Source organism: Asterias rubens, chromosome 1, assembly GCF_902459465.1.
Source record: "Asterias rubens chromosome 1, eAstRub1.3, whole genome shotgun sequence".
Taxonomy (NCBI): Eukaryota; Metazoa; Echinodermata; class Asteroidea; order Forcipulatida; family Asteriidae; genus Asterias; species Asterias rubens.
This window is the reverse complement of record NC_047062.1, coordinates 12,592,457-12,611,674: the sequence shown is the minus strand read 5'-3', so window position 1 is coordinate 12,611,674 and position 19,218 is coordinate 12,592,457. Positions and strand designations below refer to the sequence as shown.

The following is a 19,218-nucleotide window of genomic DNA, read 5'->3' as shown; positions in this document are numbered from 1 at the left end:
TTCTAAAGACCGTGGTGCTCCAACAAGGTTTGTGTAAAAGTTAAGGGGGAATGGAAAGAACAAAACATGTCTCCACATGGATGACAAACAAGGAATGGGTGTGAGCTATTTCGAGCTTTTTTGTAGGACAAAAAACACAATGTCCACAGATTTGCATTAATCTCACAGTTTGAAAATAAAGATGGTAGAAAGCTTCCCTTAAAATACTACTTGCTGACGAGGTGCTGTAGTTTTAGAGAGAAATTAGTAAAAAAAAAGGGTATAATTTTCTCCTCAAAAGACGAAAAATATTTAAGCAAGTAAAACGTATTTTCTTGACATTGTTTTACTCATTTCTCCAAAACTACAACACATCAGCTAATAATATTTTCAGGGAAGCTTTCTACTACCATTATTTTCAAACGGTATAAGTTTAATGTAAATCTGATGTGGACAGTGTCTTTTGTTCAAATTATGGAACAAGCCGTTTCAATTCATGATGTTTATGTCTATGCGTGTCTATGCATATTATGTCAGTTCTGCCTCACCAGACTTCCAAGGATAATTATGAACATCGTCTGGAAACATTAGTGCAATAGTTTGATATTTTACCATTTCATTTTTCCTACGATCTATTTCTCCAGGGGCTGACATAATAACTGAAGACTTAAATCAGTCACATAGTTGATCTTGTTTACGTGACTGAAGCAGACCCAACACACACATACCAAATGTATCTTACTATTCATGCTTTTATTAATCTTTCTTTAATGTACAAGAATATACATAAATAGTTCTAAAAATGTAGAGCTTTCATTTTCAATGCTATCAACCTCCCCCTATTACTCGTTACCGAGTGAGGTTTTATGCTGATAATTATTTTGAGTTTACCTATAGTGTCCACTGCCTTTAACTGCTATTATCTACTTATTTGTAATTTGACAGCAGTCTTGACGGCAGTCTTCGGTGCTCCACACTCCACATTTTTTTCTCTGTCACAGGAAACATCTTTCAGAGAACGTTCATGTATTTGGATTACCTCGATTCTCATAGCTCTTTAATCTGCCCTTAATCCTAATCTCCGGAAATATCTTACAAAATAACATTTTACAAATATTCCATGGAATTATGCTTTACTATAATGTGCAGGTCAGTGTTGTAAAAAATCACACTGCTCTAAGTATTGCTGGCAATGATTTAACCATTGAACCAATTCACCCGATGTCATCATCACAATAACCTTGATTGCCTTATTTTGATGTTAAAGTCTTCAAGTCTCCTGACGATGACTAAAGCAAACTAGTCAAAATGTTGAGACCAACCCAAGAACTGACTCCGCGGTAGTACAGTTAATTACGATCCTATAAGCTAAAGTAGTAGTCCCAGTCTATTTCTACACCATCCGCCCAGGACAGTTCTTTTCAGAACTGAGAAGTCTTCCGAACACCCGAACAATCTAGTCCGCGGTAGTAGAATTAAAGCAAGACAGTTCTCTAAGAACAAACTCTACCTGGCAAGTAGATACACACATGGTGTTACCGCAAACCAATAAAAGTCTTTGAGTGATATACAGTGTAGTGCGCCTTAATTTTTATGAGCAATTTGACTAAGAAAATGGCGAGGGTGACAGACAGTTGATGCATGTGACGTTGGTGCATTGGGGTGAATAGTGTATGTAGGTACTTTTTCCTCATATAATTTATGTTTTATTTTATTTACAAACATTAACCACATATTATTTGGGCTTACATACAATCTTGATCATGGCATAGAACCCTCATAATCTGTAATAAATATATCTCTGACCAACAAACGCCCCACAAATAAAAACTGTTACATTGGATGTAGTTTCCAAACAATTCACCGCAAAAAAACCTAATTTATGAATAGAGCAACGTTTTGCAATGTAGTACCTATAAAATGTAATTGCACCTTTTTAAAATTAATATTATTTAAGTAGTCAATTTGACAAATCCAAAGTCACCAATGACTGCCTGGACTAACAGCAGAGAGGAATTTAGGATAAAATGTCTGTCCACTAATTTACAACTGACAAAATATAAGATGTATGTACAGAAGAAACTGGCCAAAGCAAATGGCAGCTGGTTTCATCCAACTTGTGTCAGATAAACACCCATCTTAGGGACAATTGATTTTTTATTTTTGGTTTTGCGAGATAAAGACACTTGACTTCACTCTCCTTAATCAAGGCTTACGAATAGGGACCAGTGAAAACAGGAATGGTATTGTGGTTTGGTAATACCCGTTTACACTCCTTAGTTACTTGAGATTGTTTGTTGGGATGGGGGGGGGGTTTGATAAGTTTTAAAAACTTGTGCATGCTTACGGGAGGCGACAATAAATCCTTCATTAAAGAATGTAATATAAATTTGAACTATAGACCTGATGCATTGTCGTCATCCAGCCCCCATCTTAGAGGTAAATTGATGACGAAACTGTCAAAACACACAGATTTCTATGCGCGGCACACAGGTTTGGCCTATGAACTGCCGCTTTTTTACCTCTAGGTGAGGGCGCCCTACTGATAAGACATCATATGCATGAGGTACATTACCAACCCTTCTCCAGCAGACCAGTGGAGCACTATTATTTATTATTTTGGGCCTTGCGGATGGAAGTTGGATCCATGTATTTCAGGGGTGTAGGTTAGCAGTACGATCATCACCCACAGATGAAGCAGGATCTACACGGTAGAAAAGAAAAATAATACTTCAGTGCCTGGATAGTGTTTACTCATTAAAAGAAGTTTTCTTAGAATGAAGATAACCACACCAAAAATAGTGGCAAGACACCTGCTCTAGAATGTCAAAGGTCAAGGGTTTGAATCCCATACAAGTGATACACCAGTGGATTTGTTTCACAGGACTGTATAAAGTGCTGAACACACGTAATACATTTAAATTCTTGATGATATGCATTCATATAGGTGTTGAGTATTGTTCACAGCACTGTGTTCGATGAAACTTCACATACTTTTCTAGTTTCAAACAAAGGCAAAATGGCACTAAGCTTTAAATAAGCTTTTTCAGCACAGTAGAAAGGGCCTCCCTTCCTTGCGACTAGAGGCAATGTTTGCAGCCAACTTATAGGCAGCCAGCTGCATTGTATGCAAAGAGCAACATTTCAGGAAAACTTTGTCGGTATTGCTATTTCCAAGAACATTATTTTGCAAATCAATACAAAAATTATGTTATAGTTAACTGTAAATGTTATGCCATTTACAGTTTTTTGTTGCGAACAACGAGTATGACCATATGTTTCTTATTTTTTAATTTGTCCATATTGCCATGTTCAGCGCCCTAGCGCATGTCTACATGATTAGGGCGCTATACTAAGTTTTGGTATTACTATTTTTACTATTATTATATGTTTTGCGACAGTTTTGTTCTTTTGGATTCAAACTGCCTCTACCTATTGGGCTTTCTCAGTGGTCTCGTGGTAAGCTATCTGCTCTGGAACGGCAAAGAACATTGGTCCAAATCTTACCTGAGTAATATGCCTCAGGGCTTGGGAAAATAACGAGTAGTCATTGCTTTACACATTATCGACGTATGGCTGAAAACCAAAAATCTAAAAGGTTTCACTCTTGTTATAAGTACTTTCTAGGGGCCATATATTTAAGACTGGATTTTGACCAGTCCTGATATTACTGTACATACCATGTACGCAATGACAAACAGTCTGGCTATGGGGTAGCGCCTGAGAAACAACCCCAGTCTAATGCTGAAACGGTCAAGTGTATTTGCTGCACGTTTGACGTTCTTTGTGACCACAGCATCTAAAGGCGTCTCTCTTAGGAAGGCAGGTAACCCACGCTGTCTGGTTCCTAAGGGTCAAACAAAAAAGTTGCACGATTAGGTCACAGTTGTGATGATTTGAGGCATTGCATAGTGAGGTATCAATGTATTATTCAATGGTTTATTAAAAATCTATTCAAGTTGCTGCCACCGGCAGAATCACTTGAACAGTTAAATATCTAAAAAGTATATTTGGTTATCGATAACACTATGTGTATATCTACTTTTTTTTCTTCTAAGGATTTGTTGACAAGTTCTCAAAAGAGCATAATCTATCCAGTATGTAGATAAACACATGAAGTGTTATCGTAAACAAAAAAACATCAAGTTCACAGTGCCAGAACGAGAGTCATTGCAAAGATCCCATTTTTACAATCTAGTTACATCTTGTTGCAGATTGTGAGGGGTGTTTCATTCAAGTCTAAACCCTTTGCATTTCCCTAGGTTTATTTTTTGTTCGTCTTTAACCATTGGCACCATTTGCCATCTCTCATGTACACACTCATTTATTTGATGTACATGTACTAACAACTGAAGTTCTCATGGTAAAGGCAGTGGACACTATTGATAATTACTCAAAATTACAAGCATAAAACCTTACTTGGTAATGAGTAATGGGGAGCTGTTGATAGTATAAAACACTATGAGAAGCGGCTACCTATGAAAACATAGTTTTCGGGAAAGAAGTAATTTTCCACAAAATTTGATTTCGAGACCTCAGAATTAGATTTTGAGTTCTCGAAATCAAGCATCTGAAAGCACACGACTTCGTGTTACAAGGGTGTATTTTCTGTCATTATTATCTCGCAACTTCGACGACCAATTGAGCTCAAATTGTCATAGGTTTGTAATTTTATGCATATATGTTGAGATACACCAAGTGAGAAGACAGGTCTTTAACAGTTACCAACAGTGTCCAATGTCTTTAAAGACAATGTACACTATTGGTATTTGTCAAAAACCAGTCTTCTCTCTTGGTGTATCTCAACATATGCATAAAATAACAAACCTGTGAAAATTTGAGCTCGATCGGTCGTCGGAGTTGCAAGATAACTATGAAAGAAAAAAATACCCTTGTCACACGAAGTTGTGTGCGTGTAGATGGTTGATTTCGAGACCTCGAGTTCTAAAATTAAGGTCTCAAAATCAAATTCGTGGAAAATTACTCCCTTCTCCAAAACTAGGTCACTTCAGTGGGAGCTGTTTCTCACAATGTTTTATACCATCGACCTCTCCCCATTACTCGTTACAAAGTAAGGTTTTATGCCAATAATTATTTTGAGTAATTACCAATAGTATTCACAGCCTTTTATTCTTGTTATTAAAAATTTATAATGAAAGGAGCCCTATCAAAGCTTCACTATTTTGTCTTTTTGTCGATTTTAGTGACCTTTGTTTGTTTTTGTAAATCCCCCCTAGCACATGTTGCAATGTTTATTTCCTGCTTGCTGAGGGCTTTGTCCATCTGGTCGCTGCTCTGCCATGCCCACATCCTCACTCAGCCTGTTACAGTCTGAATACATAAAGTAAAAATAACATCCAGCATCTTAAACTGTGTTAGTAGTAACAATAACAATATTGCACTCATAAGTTACCATCATCTTCCTCTGCGTTCCCCACGTTAATGACGTGACTTTTATTTCTGACTGCATTTAGCTCAATCTCTTTATGCTGTCTCTGTTGAAGGAGAACATTCAAAGATTTTAAAATAACCATTTTTGCATCTATACGTTTTGCAACTGTCAATTGACAGTTGCAAAACGTATATGTTGGGTTTAGGAAAGGATCAAATGTAATACAATTAGGCCTACACTCTTGGAAAATAACCCCAAATATTTGGGTGCACAAATTGGCATGATCTTACTGTTCCCCTAGTTACATAAGATTATAGCTACAACTTGATATCCCACCAACAGCTAACTACATTTAGAATGTTTTTAATCTATTCGTATCTCACTAAATACGTTTACTATAAAACCAAAATTTTAAAGAAACAGCTGCATTTAGTCTCCCTTTGTTTATTTTCAATTAAATGATTTGATTAAATCAATCATAAACTTTCTAATAAGAAAATACATCAATACAAAATAAAGAACACATGAGAAGAGACATTATAATATGTACAAACTTGAACACATCTTGGACGTCATTTTTAAATGGTACAATGATGAAAAGAGCTAAAAGTGATGACACTGTGACAGTAAGTTTACAAAGTTAAACAGCCCATCAAAACCTGAAAACACAGTAAAGCACAAGTACAAGAAACGACGGTACTATGAATTTAAAAATACACAATAGTATGACAGGAAAAAATGGAACAAAAAAAGGAAATTAGAACAATCATTTGACACAAATAGACAGAAAAAATACATTAAGCAAATAAAGCAACGCCATCAACCCGAACATCACTTGAGTGCCCCTCATCCTTTCAAAAAATCTTTCCAACCACCAACCATACAGTCAATCAGGAAAATGAATTTTCATTCAGCCAATGCCAGAATGAAGAATAATACCACAAATGAATAGAATAAAGGAATGTTATTCAAAAATAGAAGTACATGTACCAATTAACAAAAACTGCATTTAGGCTTTGGAATAAAAAAAAAAAAAACCAGAGATTTGGAAAAAAAACACACTGAGCCCTCCAGCACTATAACAGAGAACCAGGTGTTTTTCTGAACCTCGGCTTTAGCCTGATTCATACTTCCCGTGAATGCGACGTAATTATTTGTTGGGAATTTGTGAGGAAGTATTCGCACTCACAGAAAGTATGAACTAGTCTTCAGGCTCCGTCTCCGGGCAAAATTGATAATGGAGCCCAAGTCGGAGCTGTTGCCCAAGTTACTGCCCAAGTTGGAGCGCAAGCCGAGGTTTGGTGAAAAGGCTCACAGATGAAATTGAACTGGCCTTTAGTACTAACCTCCATTCTTTCAAGCTGCATGACTAGTGAATTCTTCTCAGTGCTTAGAGCTTCTAACATTGTTTGTTTCTGTATTAGACTCTCAGTGAGGGCACGAAGCCTGGACTCAAGCTCTATCTGCGATGTACTACTTGCACTTTTTGCCATCATCTGCAGAATACAAATAAAACATTACTTATAGTTTTGTTTATTGTTATATCACAACATCATTGTAAATATCAATTTGTGTTTTACCCATATTTTACAGAGCTCGGGAAAGTACTGAGTATACAGTGCTAACACCACTCGGGGTTTATGGGTACAAGCAAAATTCACATTCTTTGTCCCCGATGCAAATTTGCATCTATACAATCATTGAAAATGATGAAGGAGGAAAAAAGAGAGCAGAGAAAAAGCAATTACCAAAGAAAAAGGATGTTAAAGGAAGGACTGTCGTCATAAACATAGCAGGCCTGTGGCTGTACATGGAATTATAAATTGTAACCCAGTTACTGCCCGAGTGCATGCTGGCCTTTACATCACACTCAGAGCATTCTATTATTACACTGTGATTCAGTAATTGGGTTACACACAATACACAATATCAAGCCAGGGTTTCAACAGCATTCTAATACAATCGTCTGCAGCAATTACAGCATTTGTCTGCAATGTCGTGTCAAAAAAAAAAGGAGGTTACATAAATTTGTATTAAAGCATTGTTGAAAATTACGTTCAGTGTTAAGAATTGACAGAGGATGGGGGAGGGGAGAAGCTGTCAAAAGGTCCAATTTAAAGCCATTGGACCCTTTCGGTAAACAGTGTTGTCCAAGGCCCACACTTTGTGTACCACAACTTCTATATCAAATAACAAACCTGTGAAAATTTAGGCTCAATCGGTCATCAGAGTCGGGAGAAAACAACGGAAAAACCCACCCTTGTTTCCGCGCGTTTCGCCGTGTCATGACATGTGTTTAAAATAAATCTGTAATTCTCGTTAACGAGAATTTATATTGTTTTGCTGTTTTCTCAAAAAGTAAAGCATTTCATGGAATAGTATTTCAAGAGAAGTCTTTCACCATTGCCTTCTGTAAACCCTGTAAGTTATTTGTAAATCTGTGAACTTTTTTTTTTTTTCTGAGCCGAAAGGGTCCAATGGCTTTAATAAGAATGATGACAGAAAACAAATAAAATAAAATAAACAAACATTCTTTAGGAAGCCTGAGTTCAAGAAGTTGAAAGAAATATAAAACAAATTATTTACAAATTAAAAATTTAATTGTTTGGCAACAATTAATACTCACTGTTGTCTTAATAACAAAAGGTTCAATAAAGTGCAAAACAAAAGGTACTTTTTGTTCAGGCAATGTCGGGGGAAACAACACAACTTGATTGTCCATTTCTCAGAAACTCTTACGAGTGTGTGTAAATGGAGAAATTGTGCACAAATATTTTAGTAGGTTTAGATTTATTAATTTTGGTTTTACCCATAGACACCGATGTGTGTTATCACTGTATACTCAGTACTTGCCAGAGTTATGTGACATGAGTTCTCACAGGCATATTATTCAGGTGGGATTCAAATCCACTACCCTTGCAATTCTAGAGCAGTGTCTTACCAACTAGACCAGCGAGATTGCCCGCTAGCTAGATAGACCATGGGATGATCGCTAGAATTGTTCAAAACAGGAGCCCCCACTTTTGGACCACGCACTTTTTGAATGAAGGTATGAAATAAAATACAGAAAATCCATTCCTTGCTGTTGCTTGTCGAAAATCCTGCACCGAATCCCGAAAAAGAAACAATTACGGCGACAAATAGTGATCTAAAAATCCTCGGAAGCCTGCGATGTGGGTAACGTCATTCGAAGCATTATCGTACTTCTTCAAACCCCTGAACAAAAGGATGCCGATTTACAGGCTTGTTCAACAAAACTATAAGTTGTAACACAAGCGCGAGTGGAATACGAACAAAATAGTGCGTCTGCGTCCCCATCTAACTCGGCCGCGCGTGTGATAATAAAAATTTAACACACGCACGTCGTAACCCAACGAAAAACAAATGGCATTGTACTTGATGTTCAATCAATACAAATCATGGGTTTTGTTGTAGGCCTTTGCATGCTAATCGGACAGAAAAGGGGAAAATTGACATCGTTCGCATTAAACACTTGGAAAAGGTTCTTGCACTGCCGTGAACAATTGGTAAATAGTCCTAGTGTATACAGATGTTATACAAAAATACTGTTTTTGACCTAAAATGACCCAAAAATTGGTCTGTTCACGATCTGTGCAGTTTTAGAGCTTAGCAACAACCAAATTCGGAATCAGTACCATTGAAAACCCTTGTGCGTCAAATTTCATGCGGTCCGGAGATGGGGACCACAGAACCCCAAAAATAGGCCCCTTTTCAATACCCATCCCATGGTCTAAGAGGCAGGTCAAGATTTGTGTACTGTGTCAAGATTGGATTGAATTTGAAGCTAGCCAGTCATTTTTTACCTGATTTCTCAGTTTCTGAATGTCGTCCTCTCTATCCTGTAGCCTCGTCTGCAAACTCATCTTCGACTTGTATCCTTCATCCTCGGCGTACCTCAACTCTTCCGTTTTCTGTCTCAAGTCCGTCTCTACCTCTCGTAGTTGTTGCTCTGTGGTGGACAGCTGGTCTTCCAGATCTCGGATCTGATCCTGCGCCGTATCGGATTCATTCTGCTGTAGGACTTCAAGCTCCTGAAGAAAAAGAATTAGCAACAGTTGAATCAGTGTTTCTTTCCCTGCCTTTCATCTCTGTGGACCCAGTTCAAATCCCACCTCAGACTGATGCCTTTGCAAATGGATTTGGGTTTTTAGTCCCTGCCTACCAGATTCAGCAGGTTTTCCCCCATGGGGATTTTTCTCCCACATTTAAAACTGAACATTTATTCTCTTTCTATTCTTTATGTTACTAGTGTTAATTGTGCTGTTGGACGTGGAATCAAATGTCAAAATATAAGAAAATATAGGGGATGTAACTTCAAACAGTAATTTGCAGTCGGCTTGTTTTTGCAGTCGGCATTTTGTTTGAAACAAAACAAACAATGTACAGTCGGTAGAAAGCAGTCCTTTTATTCAGCTGGACTTAGGAATGTGGAGTCAGGTTGTTTACAGCATGATGATTGAAACAGCAGTGTACTTTTAAGAGGGCTCTGAAAACTCATGTTTTTGAACAATGACTTCAAGTTTAATCGCATTATTTAGTTTAGTTTTCATGTAAGAGCACTGTATTACATTTAAAATGAAGATGTAGCTACACCAAGGTATATCAATGTGACACTTAGCATTCACCAACCAACCTGTAACTCAGTCCGTAGTTGTTGTATCCGCCCACCAGCAACCTGAAGCTCCTCCCTCATGCCATCCCTCTCATTCCTTAGCTCTTCTAGCTCAACACTTGATGCAATACTGCCCTCGCTTGACCCTGAACCTTCTTTAAGACTGGCTATTAGTTTGTCTTTCGACTGAGGGAGAAAACAAATTCAAAGGTGAGTTACAGATGTCCCAGAAGTACTATTCGATAGTAGTGAGAGTTGTGAAGGTAGAGCCATTGGTGTAGTTACTTAGCGTCGCTGGCATGTGGTGGCCGAGTGGATAAGAACACAGGAATCAAGCTCTGGTGTTTCTGTTCAGCAGAGTGTGGGTTCGAGTTTCGGTAGTGACACTTGTGTGCTTAAGCAAGACATTATTGCTTTCTCCGTATGAGACGTGAAGCTGTTGGTCCCATGTGTTGTGTAACGCATGCAAAAAAGCCAGAGCACTTATCAAAGGTTTACTCTGGTGTTCCTGGTTTGATTGCCTGCATATTTGCCACAGCACCTTGTCTCATACTTCTAAAACGTAGCTCAAAAATACCTTGCAGGAAAATATTTAATGTTGAAGCACATTGAGCACCATATAAGAAGCTAACATTTTTGCTGCTATTATCAACAGTATGTTCCAAATGGAGTACAAATGAGTACCAGTTTGGCCATGCGCTAGATGTTTACTTAATAGTTCCAGCTTGAGGTCATATCTTACCTGCAGTATTCTGGTTGCTTTTTGCTTGTAATCGACAAGCTCTTCTTTGACACTGTCCAACTGACTCTTAGCTGTCTTGAGCTGCTGGGCAAGACGGTGTGTGTTATCTGATAGGTGTAGGTTAAGATTCTTAATTTTGATCAGGGGTAAGATTTTAATGTGAAATTTCCTGAAAATTGCTTACTGGCCTGAGTTCCCCCTAATTCTACACCCAGAACCTCCCAAGATGTTACAACAATGTTAAAAAATGTTGACTAAATATGACAAAGCCTTAAAGCCAAAGTATAACTATGTTTTTGGAACCATTTGATGTGTTCATCCGATATAATAGCAAATTGGATTTCAAAGGTGGTCGTGTTTTTGGCATAAAAACTCATATCTTTTATACATAACTACCATTACTTTGAAGTGATTTGTTTCTCAAAATGCTTTATACTCTTTAAAGTTGCTGTAGGCTTCTAACCAAAATCAGTCTTGAGTGATTACCAAACCTATTCCTTCCCTTTAAACCTACTTCCTAAGACACTGCCAAAAATCACTCTATTTCCTTGTATGTCTAATATAAAAACAAACTGTCGATGCATTTAAGGATACTTTTTTCTTCATGATATCTCTTCTGGGTGGTTGTCAATGACTCAGCTAGGTTCTGCTGCTCCGATTCCAATCTTCCCTGTCTCTCCATAAACTCAACCTGTGACTCAAACACAAAAATGGGTCAAATTTTTGATGAGTAAATAAAAACGATGAGATAACTAAAGATGATTAAATAGATGCTTTATATTGTTTAGGAAAGACACACAATGTTGAGGTAAGGCAGTAGACAAATAAGCCAGATGGTTACAAGAAAATTCAACACAGCAATATAGATTCTATCACATGGTTTTGTTTACCGCAAACCATTTTGTTCTTGACACAAGTAATTCAAGCAGCCAAGTAGGGATTCAAAAAACAGTATAGACCATACAAGTCTCAAACGTATTCAAACATTTTTTTGACCACTTTGGTCCCATAAAAAATCACTCTAATGTGTGAAGGAAACCAACTTGCGCACTCTAACGAGTCCAGATCACAATGTCCATAAGGAACAAGGATTAGGGAGGATCAAATGGGGATCGTGGAGGATCAAACGGGGATTAGGGAGGTTCATGCAGATCAGGAAGGATCAAATGCAGATTAGTAAGTATCAAACAAGGTTCAGGTATTACTGTGTTAGTCTCCTGTGTGTTTGAACATTGGGATCGGGATCCATTAAAGTGCACATGTTTGTTTCCTTCATGAATCACTTGTGTCAAGATCTAAATGCAATGAACATAGTTCTTTTAAGAACCATCTGCCTATTTTGCCTTTCCTAAACATCAGACATGGATTAGGGGAAATAAAATGAGGTTCATGGAGGATCAAACAAGGATTAGGGAGAATCAGATGAGGTTCAGTGAGGATCAAACAAGGATTAGGGAGAATCAAATGAGGTTCATGGAGCATCAAACAAGGATTAGGGAGAATCAGATGAGGTTCATGGAGGATCAAACAAGGATTAGGGAGAATCAAATGAGGTTCATGGAGGATCAAACATGGATTAGGGAGAATCAGATGAGGTTCATGGAGGATCAAACAAGGATTAGGGAGAATCAAATGAGGTTCATGGAGGATCAAACAAGGATTAGGGAGAATCAAATGAGGTTCAGGGAGGATCAAACAAGGATTAGGGAGAATCAAAAGAGGTTCATGGAGGATCAAACAAGGATTAGGGAGAATCAAATGAGGTTCATGGAGGATCAAACAAGGATTAGGGAGAATCAAATGAGGTTCAGGGAGGATCAAACAAGGATTAGGGAGAATCAAATGAGGTTCATGGAGGATCAAACAAGGATTAGGGAGAATCAAATGAGGTTCATGGAGGATCAAACAAGGATTAGGGAGAATCAAATGAGGTTCATGGAGGATCAAACATGGATTAGGGATAATCCAATGAGGTTCATGGAGGATCAAACAAGGATTAGGGAGAATCCAATGAGGTTCATGGAGGATCAAACAAGGATTAGGGAGAATCAAATGAGGTTCATGGAGGATCAAACAAGGATTAGGGAGAATCAAATGAGGTTCATGGAGGATCAAACAAGGATTAGGGAGAATCCAATGAGGTTCATGGAGGATCAAACAAGGATTAGGGAGAATCAAATGAGGTTCATGGAGGATCAAACAAGGATTAGGGATAATCAAATGAGGTTCAGGGAGGATCAAACAAGGATTAGGGAGAATCAAATGAGGTTCACAGAGGATCAAACAAGGATTAGGGAGAATCAAATGAGGTTCAGGGAGGATCAAACAAGGATTAGGGAGAATCAAAAGAGGTTCATGGAGGATCAAACAAGGATTAGGGAGAATCAAATGAGGTTCATGGAGGATCAAACAAGGATTAGGGAGAATCAAATGAGGTTCAGGGAGGATCAAACAAGGATTAGGGAGAATCAAATGAGGTTCATGGAGGATCAAACAAGGATTAGGGAGAATCAAATGAGGTTCATGGAGGATCAAACAAGGATTAGGGAGAATCAAATGAGGTTCATGGAGGATCAAACATGGATTAGGGATAATCAAATGAGGTTCATGGAGGATCAAACAAGGATTAGGGAGAATCCAATGAGGTTCATGGAGGATCAAACAAGGATTAGGGAGAATCAAATGAGGTTCATGGAGGATCAAACAAGGATTAGGGAGAATCAAATGAGGTTCATGGAGGATCAAACAAGGATTAGGGATAATCAAATGAGGTTCACGGAGGATCAAACAAGGATTAGGGAGAATCCAATGAGGTTCATGGAGGATCAAACATGGATTAGGGAGAATCAAATGAGGTTCAGGGAGGATCGGTCAAGGATTAGGGAGAATCAAACGTGATATACATGTACCTGGGCTGATTTATAAGCATCCTGCTCCCTCTTCAAGGTTCCTTCAGTTTCTTGAAGCTTCTCTTTGACAGAGTCCAAGGCGTTACTATGAACTCCGCTAGCATCACTATGATCACGTAAAATCCTACAATGACAAACATTTATCAAAAGTTTGATTTTGGAATAGAAAAATATTTATAAAAACAAGTTTTTCATGAGTTGAAAAATGACATGTTCCATCAAGGCCAGAAAGCAACCGAGCCAAATTCATCAAGCAGCTTAACAGAAAATAATGCTGAGCAAATTTCTTTGCTATTTGCTAAGCAAAAAATCACCAGTCACATTTAATGCAACCTTAATCGAGCATTGGCTGGTAACTTGCTTCTGCTGAGCAAGAATTTTCAATGCTTAGCAACATTTGGTGCTTACAGGCTTTATAAAATTGGGCCCTGGTTAGGCATGGAGTATCACATATTTTTACACTGAGGCTTTAAAAAAAAAAGCTTTTTTTTATTTCTCAAACGAAGATAAGCAGGTACCATACCTATTCCGTTCCGACTGAACCTCCTCGAATAGCTTGCTCTTTGCCTTGAGTTCTCCGTCTGCTTCTTGGAGGCGAACCCTGAGGACGGCAAGCTGTGAGTTCTTAGCACCAAGTTCCTCAGTCAGATCTTCCTCTCTTGCCTGCAGCTGTCTGATGATGCTGTCACTGCTGGACATCTGCTGCTGGCGTCGTTGCATCTCCTCTTTGACTCTGTAGAGCTCTGAATGGAGATAAGGTGAGAAAGAAGTGTACCGTTTTAAGATTATATATAACAAATAAATAAACAAGAATGGTGTGTTGACAAACACCAAATAAATAAACAAGAAACTCAAACACCCTGCTGAGATCAATCTAATTATTGAGTTATCATTGCTCGGAAAAATTTTCTCTCGTTTAAGCCACTCTGACCTTTACATTTGACCTACATGTAGGTGGGTCAACAACAATAGGCTTAAGGGGATACAAAGACCAATCCACGAACCAGTAACCAAGTTTGGAGTTGATGTGCCAAGCCTTCTTGAGTTATCGCTTGGAAAATATTTCTTTTGTTTTAGTCATAATGACCTTGACATTTGACCTAGGGTGTCCAACAACAATGGGCTTCTGGGGGATCCCTAGACCAATCCAAAAACTAAGTTTGGAGCCCTTCAATGCAGTCACATATCACTGCTTACCTACACTACATGTAATACATATTAAAATAAGAATGATTATTTATATATCTTGCTTAGCAGAAACAGGTTGCATAATACCAGCTATCATTCCAGTTTACATTGTTATGACTGGTGCCCCACACATTGTTTTCTGCTAAACAGCTTGATAATATAAGGGACTCTAGTCTTACCTTCTTGTGCACTACGAGCCCTGCTGTGGGCTGCCATCATTTCCTGGTTGAGGGATGCAACCTCATTCTTCAATAGTTTGTTCTCCAACGCTAGGGATGACAGCTGGTGGGAGTGGTCATCTTGGATGCCTTGCTCCTGGATGGGGGCGGCAGACGGGTAAGACTCCTCAAGGCTCTCTGAGCGATCACTATCTGAGATGTTGTTGGCTGTCGGGGGTTCACTGCTGTCTGCTTGGTCGACACCAGCTTGGGTAAGGCCTGTTGAAGTAAATAGTTTAAAGCCATTACACACTTTCGGTACAGAAAAAAAAATAAAAGTTAACAGATTTACAAATAATTTACAGAGTTTACAGAAGGCAATGGTGAAAGACTTATCTTGAAATATTATTCCATGAAATATTTTACTTTTTGAGAAAACATCAACATCAATTCTCGAGAATTACGGATTTATTTTAAACACATGTCATGAAACGGCGAAACAGGGGGAAACAAGGGTGGGTTTTCCCGTTATTTTCTCCAGACTCCGATGACCGATTGAGCCTTAATTTTTTACAGGTTTGTTATTTTATATATAAGTTGTGGTACACGAAATGTGGGCTTTGGACAATACTGTTTACCGAAAATGTCCAATGGCTTTAAACCTCATAATTTTGAGTGGCCTGATACATACTGCCAGAGGATCTCAAATTATTCTGCGTAGTTTACATTATAAGAAGTTTGTATTTTTTTTCATTGTAGTCTCTACATTCCAAATCTGACATTGGCCCATTGTTATAACTATAAAATAGGCCTGATACAAAGGGGGAAAATAATTAGCTGTTGCAAACTGCTTACCAACTGCAAAACAGTTTATGGCCTGACATTTTTAACCTACATTTAGCAGTCCTTCTCAAAGGCTAAAGGGAAAGTCTCTGTCAACGAGAAAGACTCTGCTAGGGTCAAAACGTCAGGCCATTAGCTATTTCTTGCAGGGTAAAAAGATTGAGTAGTGCAAAACAACCATTCATGGAAAAAATAAGTCAGGACAAAAAATAAAGGGCGATGGGTACAATCTGTGGAATACTAGGTTCACATACACTCAATGCAATGAAACTTTAGTAAAAGTCGACACATACATCGCCCCACATCAGGATGTGGTATGTGAAATAACTGTAGGGATCTGTTCGTGCGAAATATGGTAAGTAGTTACAACAATTCACTCAAACTATAACATGCCAGTCAGTGAAGGGTTAGAATCATTGTTTACCTTGTTGGTCGATAGTTGGTGATGAAGACAGATCTTGGGTACTTCCTTCCACCCTAGCACTTTTAGAGGACATTGTCGATGATGTACTCGACTGTCTCGAGTGTCGGCCATTTATTGCCACTCCACTCCCACTGTTCACAATACTTTTTCTATCTTTCCGTTTGTCCCCAACTTGCGGTGACGATCTTCCCGTTGTTGATGGTTTATTCAAAAATTCAAATAGTTTCTCATCATCTTGGTCTGTGCGGAGCTTGGAGCTTCGGCTCTTCTGCGCTACAGGTGAGCCTGAGTTTAGAGAGCTGTCACTAGGAGTCCTTCGGATGTTGGCGGTGTTTGCCAAGTCAGTGGCCGTGAGGTTGTGGGAACTAGATGAAGTGGACATCTGAGGGAAGTGGGTCGACGGTGTGAAGCCATCACCGAAGCCACTGCTTCTGGTGGAGGAGTCATTTGGAGTGAAATGACCGGCTCCTCCGTTGGAATGACTGGAGTTCTTCTCCTGGGTGGGTGTGGTGGTTAGGACATTACTTGCGGATTGATCCAACGTGTTGAGAAGATTCTCTGCCTTGCTGAAAACCCACGACATGGTTTACTGATGTTTTATTTACAGCCAGGATGTTTTTGGGATTATCTCAAAAGTAAAGTCAATACTCAATATCCATGTTGTGGATAGCTCTCCTGTGTGAAATAAAGATAAAGAAATAAATTTATTTTGAAGTTTTAATTAATATATTAGCTAATATTGTACCATCAGTCAGTTTGAGTAAAAAGGCACACAAATAAAAGACCTTGATGTGACCTTGAAGTCTGAACCAGCTGTAATAATCGTAGCAAGCTCTTGGTCATGCCTCCAGTCTTTGACCATCAGGAGGATCAAGTTGGCAGTTAATCACAACTAGGTATAAAAATGAGCCAAAAGAATTAGCAGGGACTCATATTATATTGCTTGAAAGTTGAAGGTAGATCTAATTTCCATGTGCGCACAATCTTGCTCAATCTTGTTTCAATTACTATTAAACAAATTTATTTTTGTCCCAAGACATATATGGCTACTTGGGTTAGAATCCGGATGATATCACACGGCATGACAGTAAAACACCCCAACCCCCTTGAAGCACAAACACTTCAAAACAATCTGTTTTCCATTTCAGACCAGCAATGTTTTGTTTCAAGAGTAAGAAACCAATCTGTAATGTAATTCTCTCTAATGTAGACATATTATTTATTACGTTTATCAGAATTTATTACTGTCTGCAGTTAATTAACGGCGGATAAATTGGTGGCGACGTCCGGAAGATTATCCAAATGTTTTAATTTTTTCCCCCTATTATTGGCACACCATAGAATCCCAAATAGCAACCACCCCACGTGATCTATCTAGTGACTAAAGGAGAATGAAACTCAATCTAGCAGACGATAATTTTGTTTTGAAATTAAGAGGTTGGATGATGTTTCTTAGACTCACTTAATTGTTAGCATAATAATGCATTAGTAATGTTTGAAGCTTTTAGCATAACCTACGACAGGAAACTTTATTCTCAGCATGATTAAGCCTGACGAAAATACAGGGGTCCTACTACTTGCCGTCAACTCGCCGTCAACTCACTTGCGCCGTCAACTCGCCGTCAACTCCTCCAATATACATTTAAAATCCACAAAAGAAACATAAAACTGTAAAGTATCAGCTCAAAGAGAATTCGCGAAAGTTTTAGGTCATATTTCGGAATAAAAATTGAGTTTTTTTCTCGTGAAAAAATTATCTCGAAACAGCAAAACCGTCGGCCGCCATCTTGCTTTTTCACATTGATTAGTCTTGGCCCAAGATGTCAATGATTGGTACTTTTTTTTTATCAACACAAAGTCGTTTTTGTGAATGAATTTTTACCGAAAACCATGAGAAATATGTAGTTTAGCCCAGACTTAACACTTCCGTGTCCCATTTATAAATTTTTCATGTAAATTTAATGAGTTGACGGCACGAAAATGAGTTGACGGCGAGTTGACGGCAAGGCGGCGAGTTGACGGCAAGTAGTAGGACCGAAATACAGACCATGAGTAAACAGCAGAGCTTCTGTCACTGGTGGAGCTTGCACAGTCTCGCGGTAAACAGGAATCAAAGTTTGGGTTTGAAAACATTATAAGGGTTTATAACGTATGACGCTACAATATATGCGGTAACCCTTCTACTCAGGTAAGAACAAAATTCAGTGGTTTTGGATTAAAAATAAAATAAGGGCGGATAAATTGGTGGCGACGTGTGGAAAATTAACCTGGACATGATGGATGGGGGCTCTCTGACTCTAGTCTACGAAAAAAAAGGCAATGTCAACCTTTAATAATGCAATGGGTACAGACCGACCCCAGTTACACTGTATCTATGTAACGTTCAAAACAAGTCTGGGATCCCAATTCTGTTTGCTCATCCATTAAATTTTGAATGAAATTATTTTGAAGAAAAACTCTACGGAAGTTTTCCATTGCTATCCGATGGGGGCGCTATTTATTTCTGACCGAGTGACTCTACTAAACAAATAATAAGCCAACTACCGACAAACTAAAGTGAAAATATTCATGTATTCCCTGTTGTGTTCACATATGATATTTAGATGAAAACATCACTTCTTTGTTGCAATGAATATTTACTAATAATCTTAGATAAATACCTTGCAGTTAACAAATCCACAGAAAGAAACAGTTCTATGTCGTCGTGTAAACATTCACTGTTGACTATATTTTTACGCAGCCAGCTTTCAGCTGTACGTGGAGCCTGACTTCTTTCAATACTTATGAAATTAATGATAATAATAAACCAAAATTATTTATTTGTTATTAAAAAAAACTTCATGGTAATTTCATAATTTAGTATTTTATAGTAAATACAAAAATTGAGTTTTTTTCTCGTGAAAAAATTATCTCGAAACAGCAAAACCGTCGGCCGCCATCTTGCTTTTTC

At 38.3% G+C, this 19,218-nt stretch overlaps 1 protein-coding gene across 1 annotated transcript; it reads right to left on the bottom strand.

Annotated features, from left to right (window-relative positions):
• Nucleotides 1–1,454: 1,454 nt before the first annotated feature.
• LOC117294361 (golgin subfamily A member 5-like) lies at nucleotides 1,455–19,013 on the bottom strand. Its single transcript, XM_033776735.1, has 13 exons — nucleotides 18,929–19,013; nucleotides 16,269–16,943; nucleotides 15,023–15,280; nucleotides 14,179–14,398; nucleotides 13,656–13,779; nucleotides 11,341–11,437; nucleotides 10,747–10,853; nucleotides 10,026–10,190; nucleotides 9,196–9,423; nucleotides 6,718–6,867; nucleotides 5,393–5,474; nucleotides 3,660–3,826; nucleotides 1,455–2,683 (listed from the first exon to the last, which is right to left on the bottom strand). Exons 2-13 carry the CDS (start codon nucleotides 16,849–16,851, stop codon nucleotides 2,594–2,596), a joined length of 2,271 nt encoding a protein of 756 aa, XP_033632626.1. The 5' UTR covers nucleotides 16,852–16,943; nucleotides 18,929–19,013; the 3' UTR covers nucleotides 1,455–2,593.
• Between the last annotated feature and the right edge of the window lie 205 nt (nucleotides 19,014–19,218).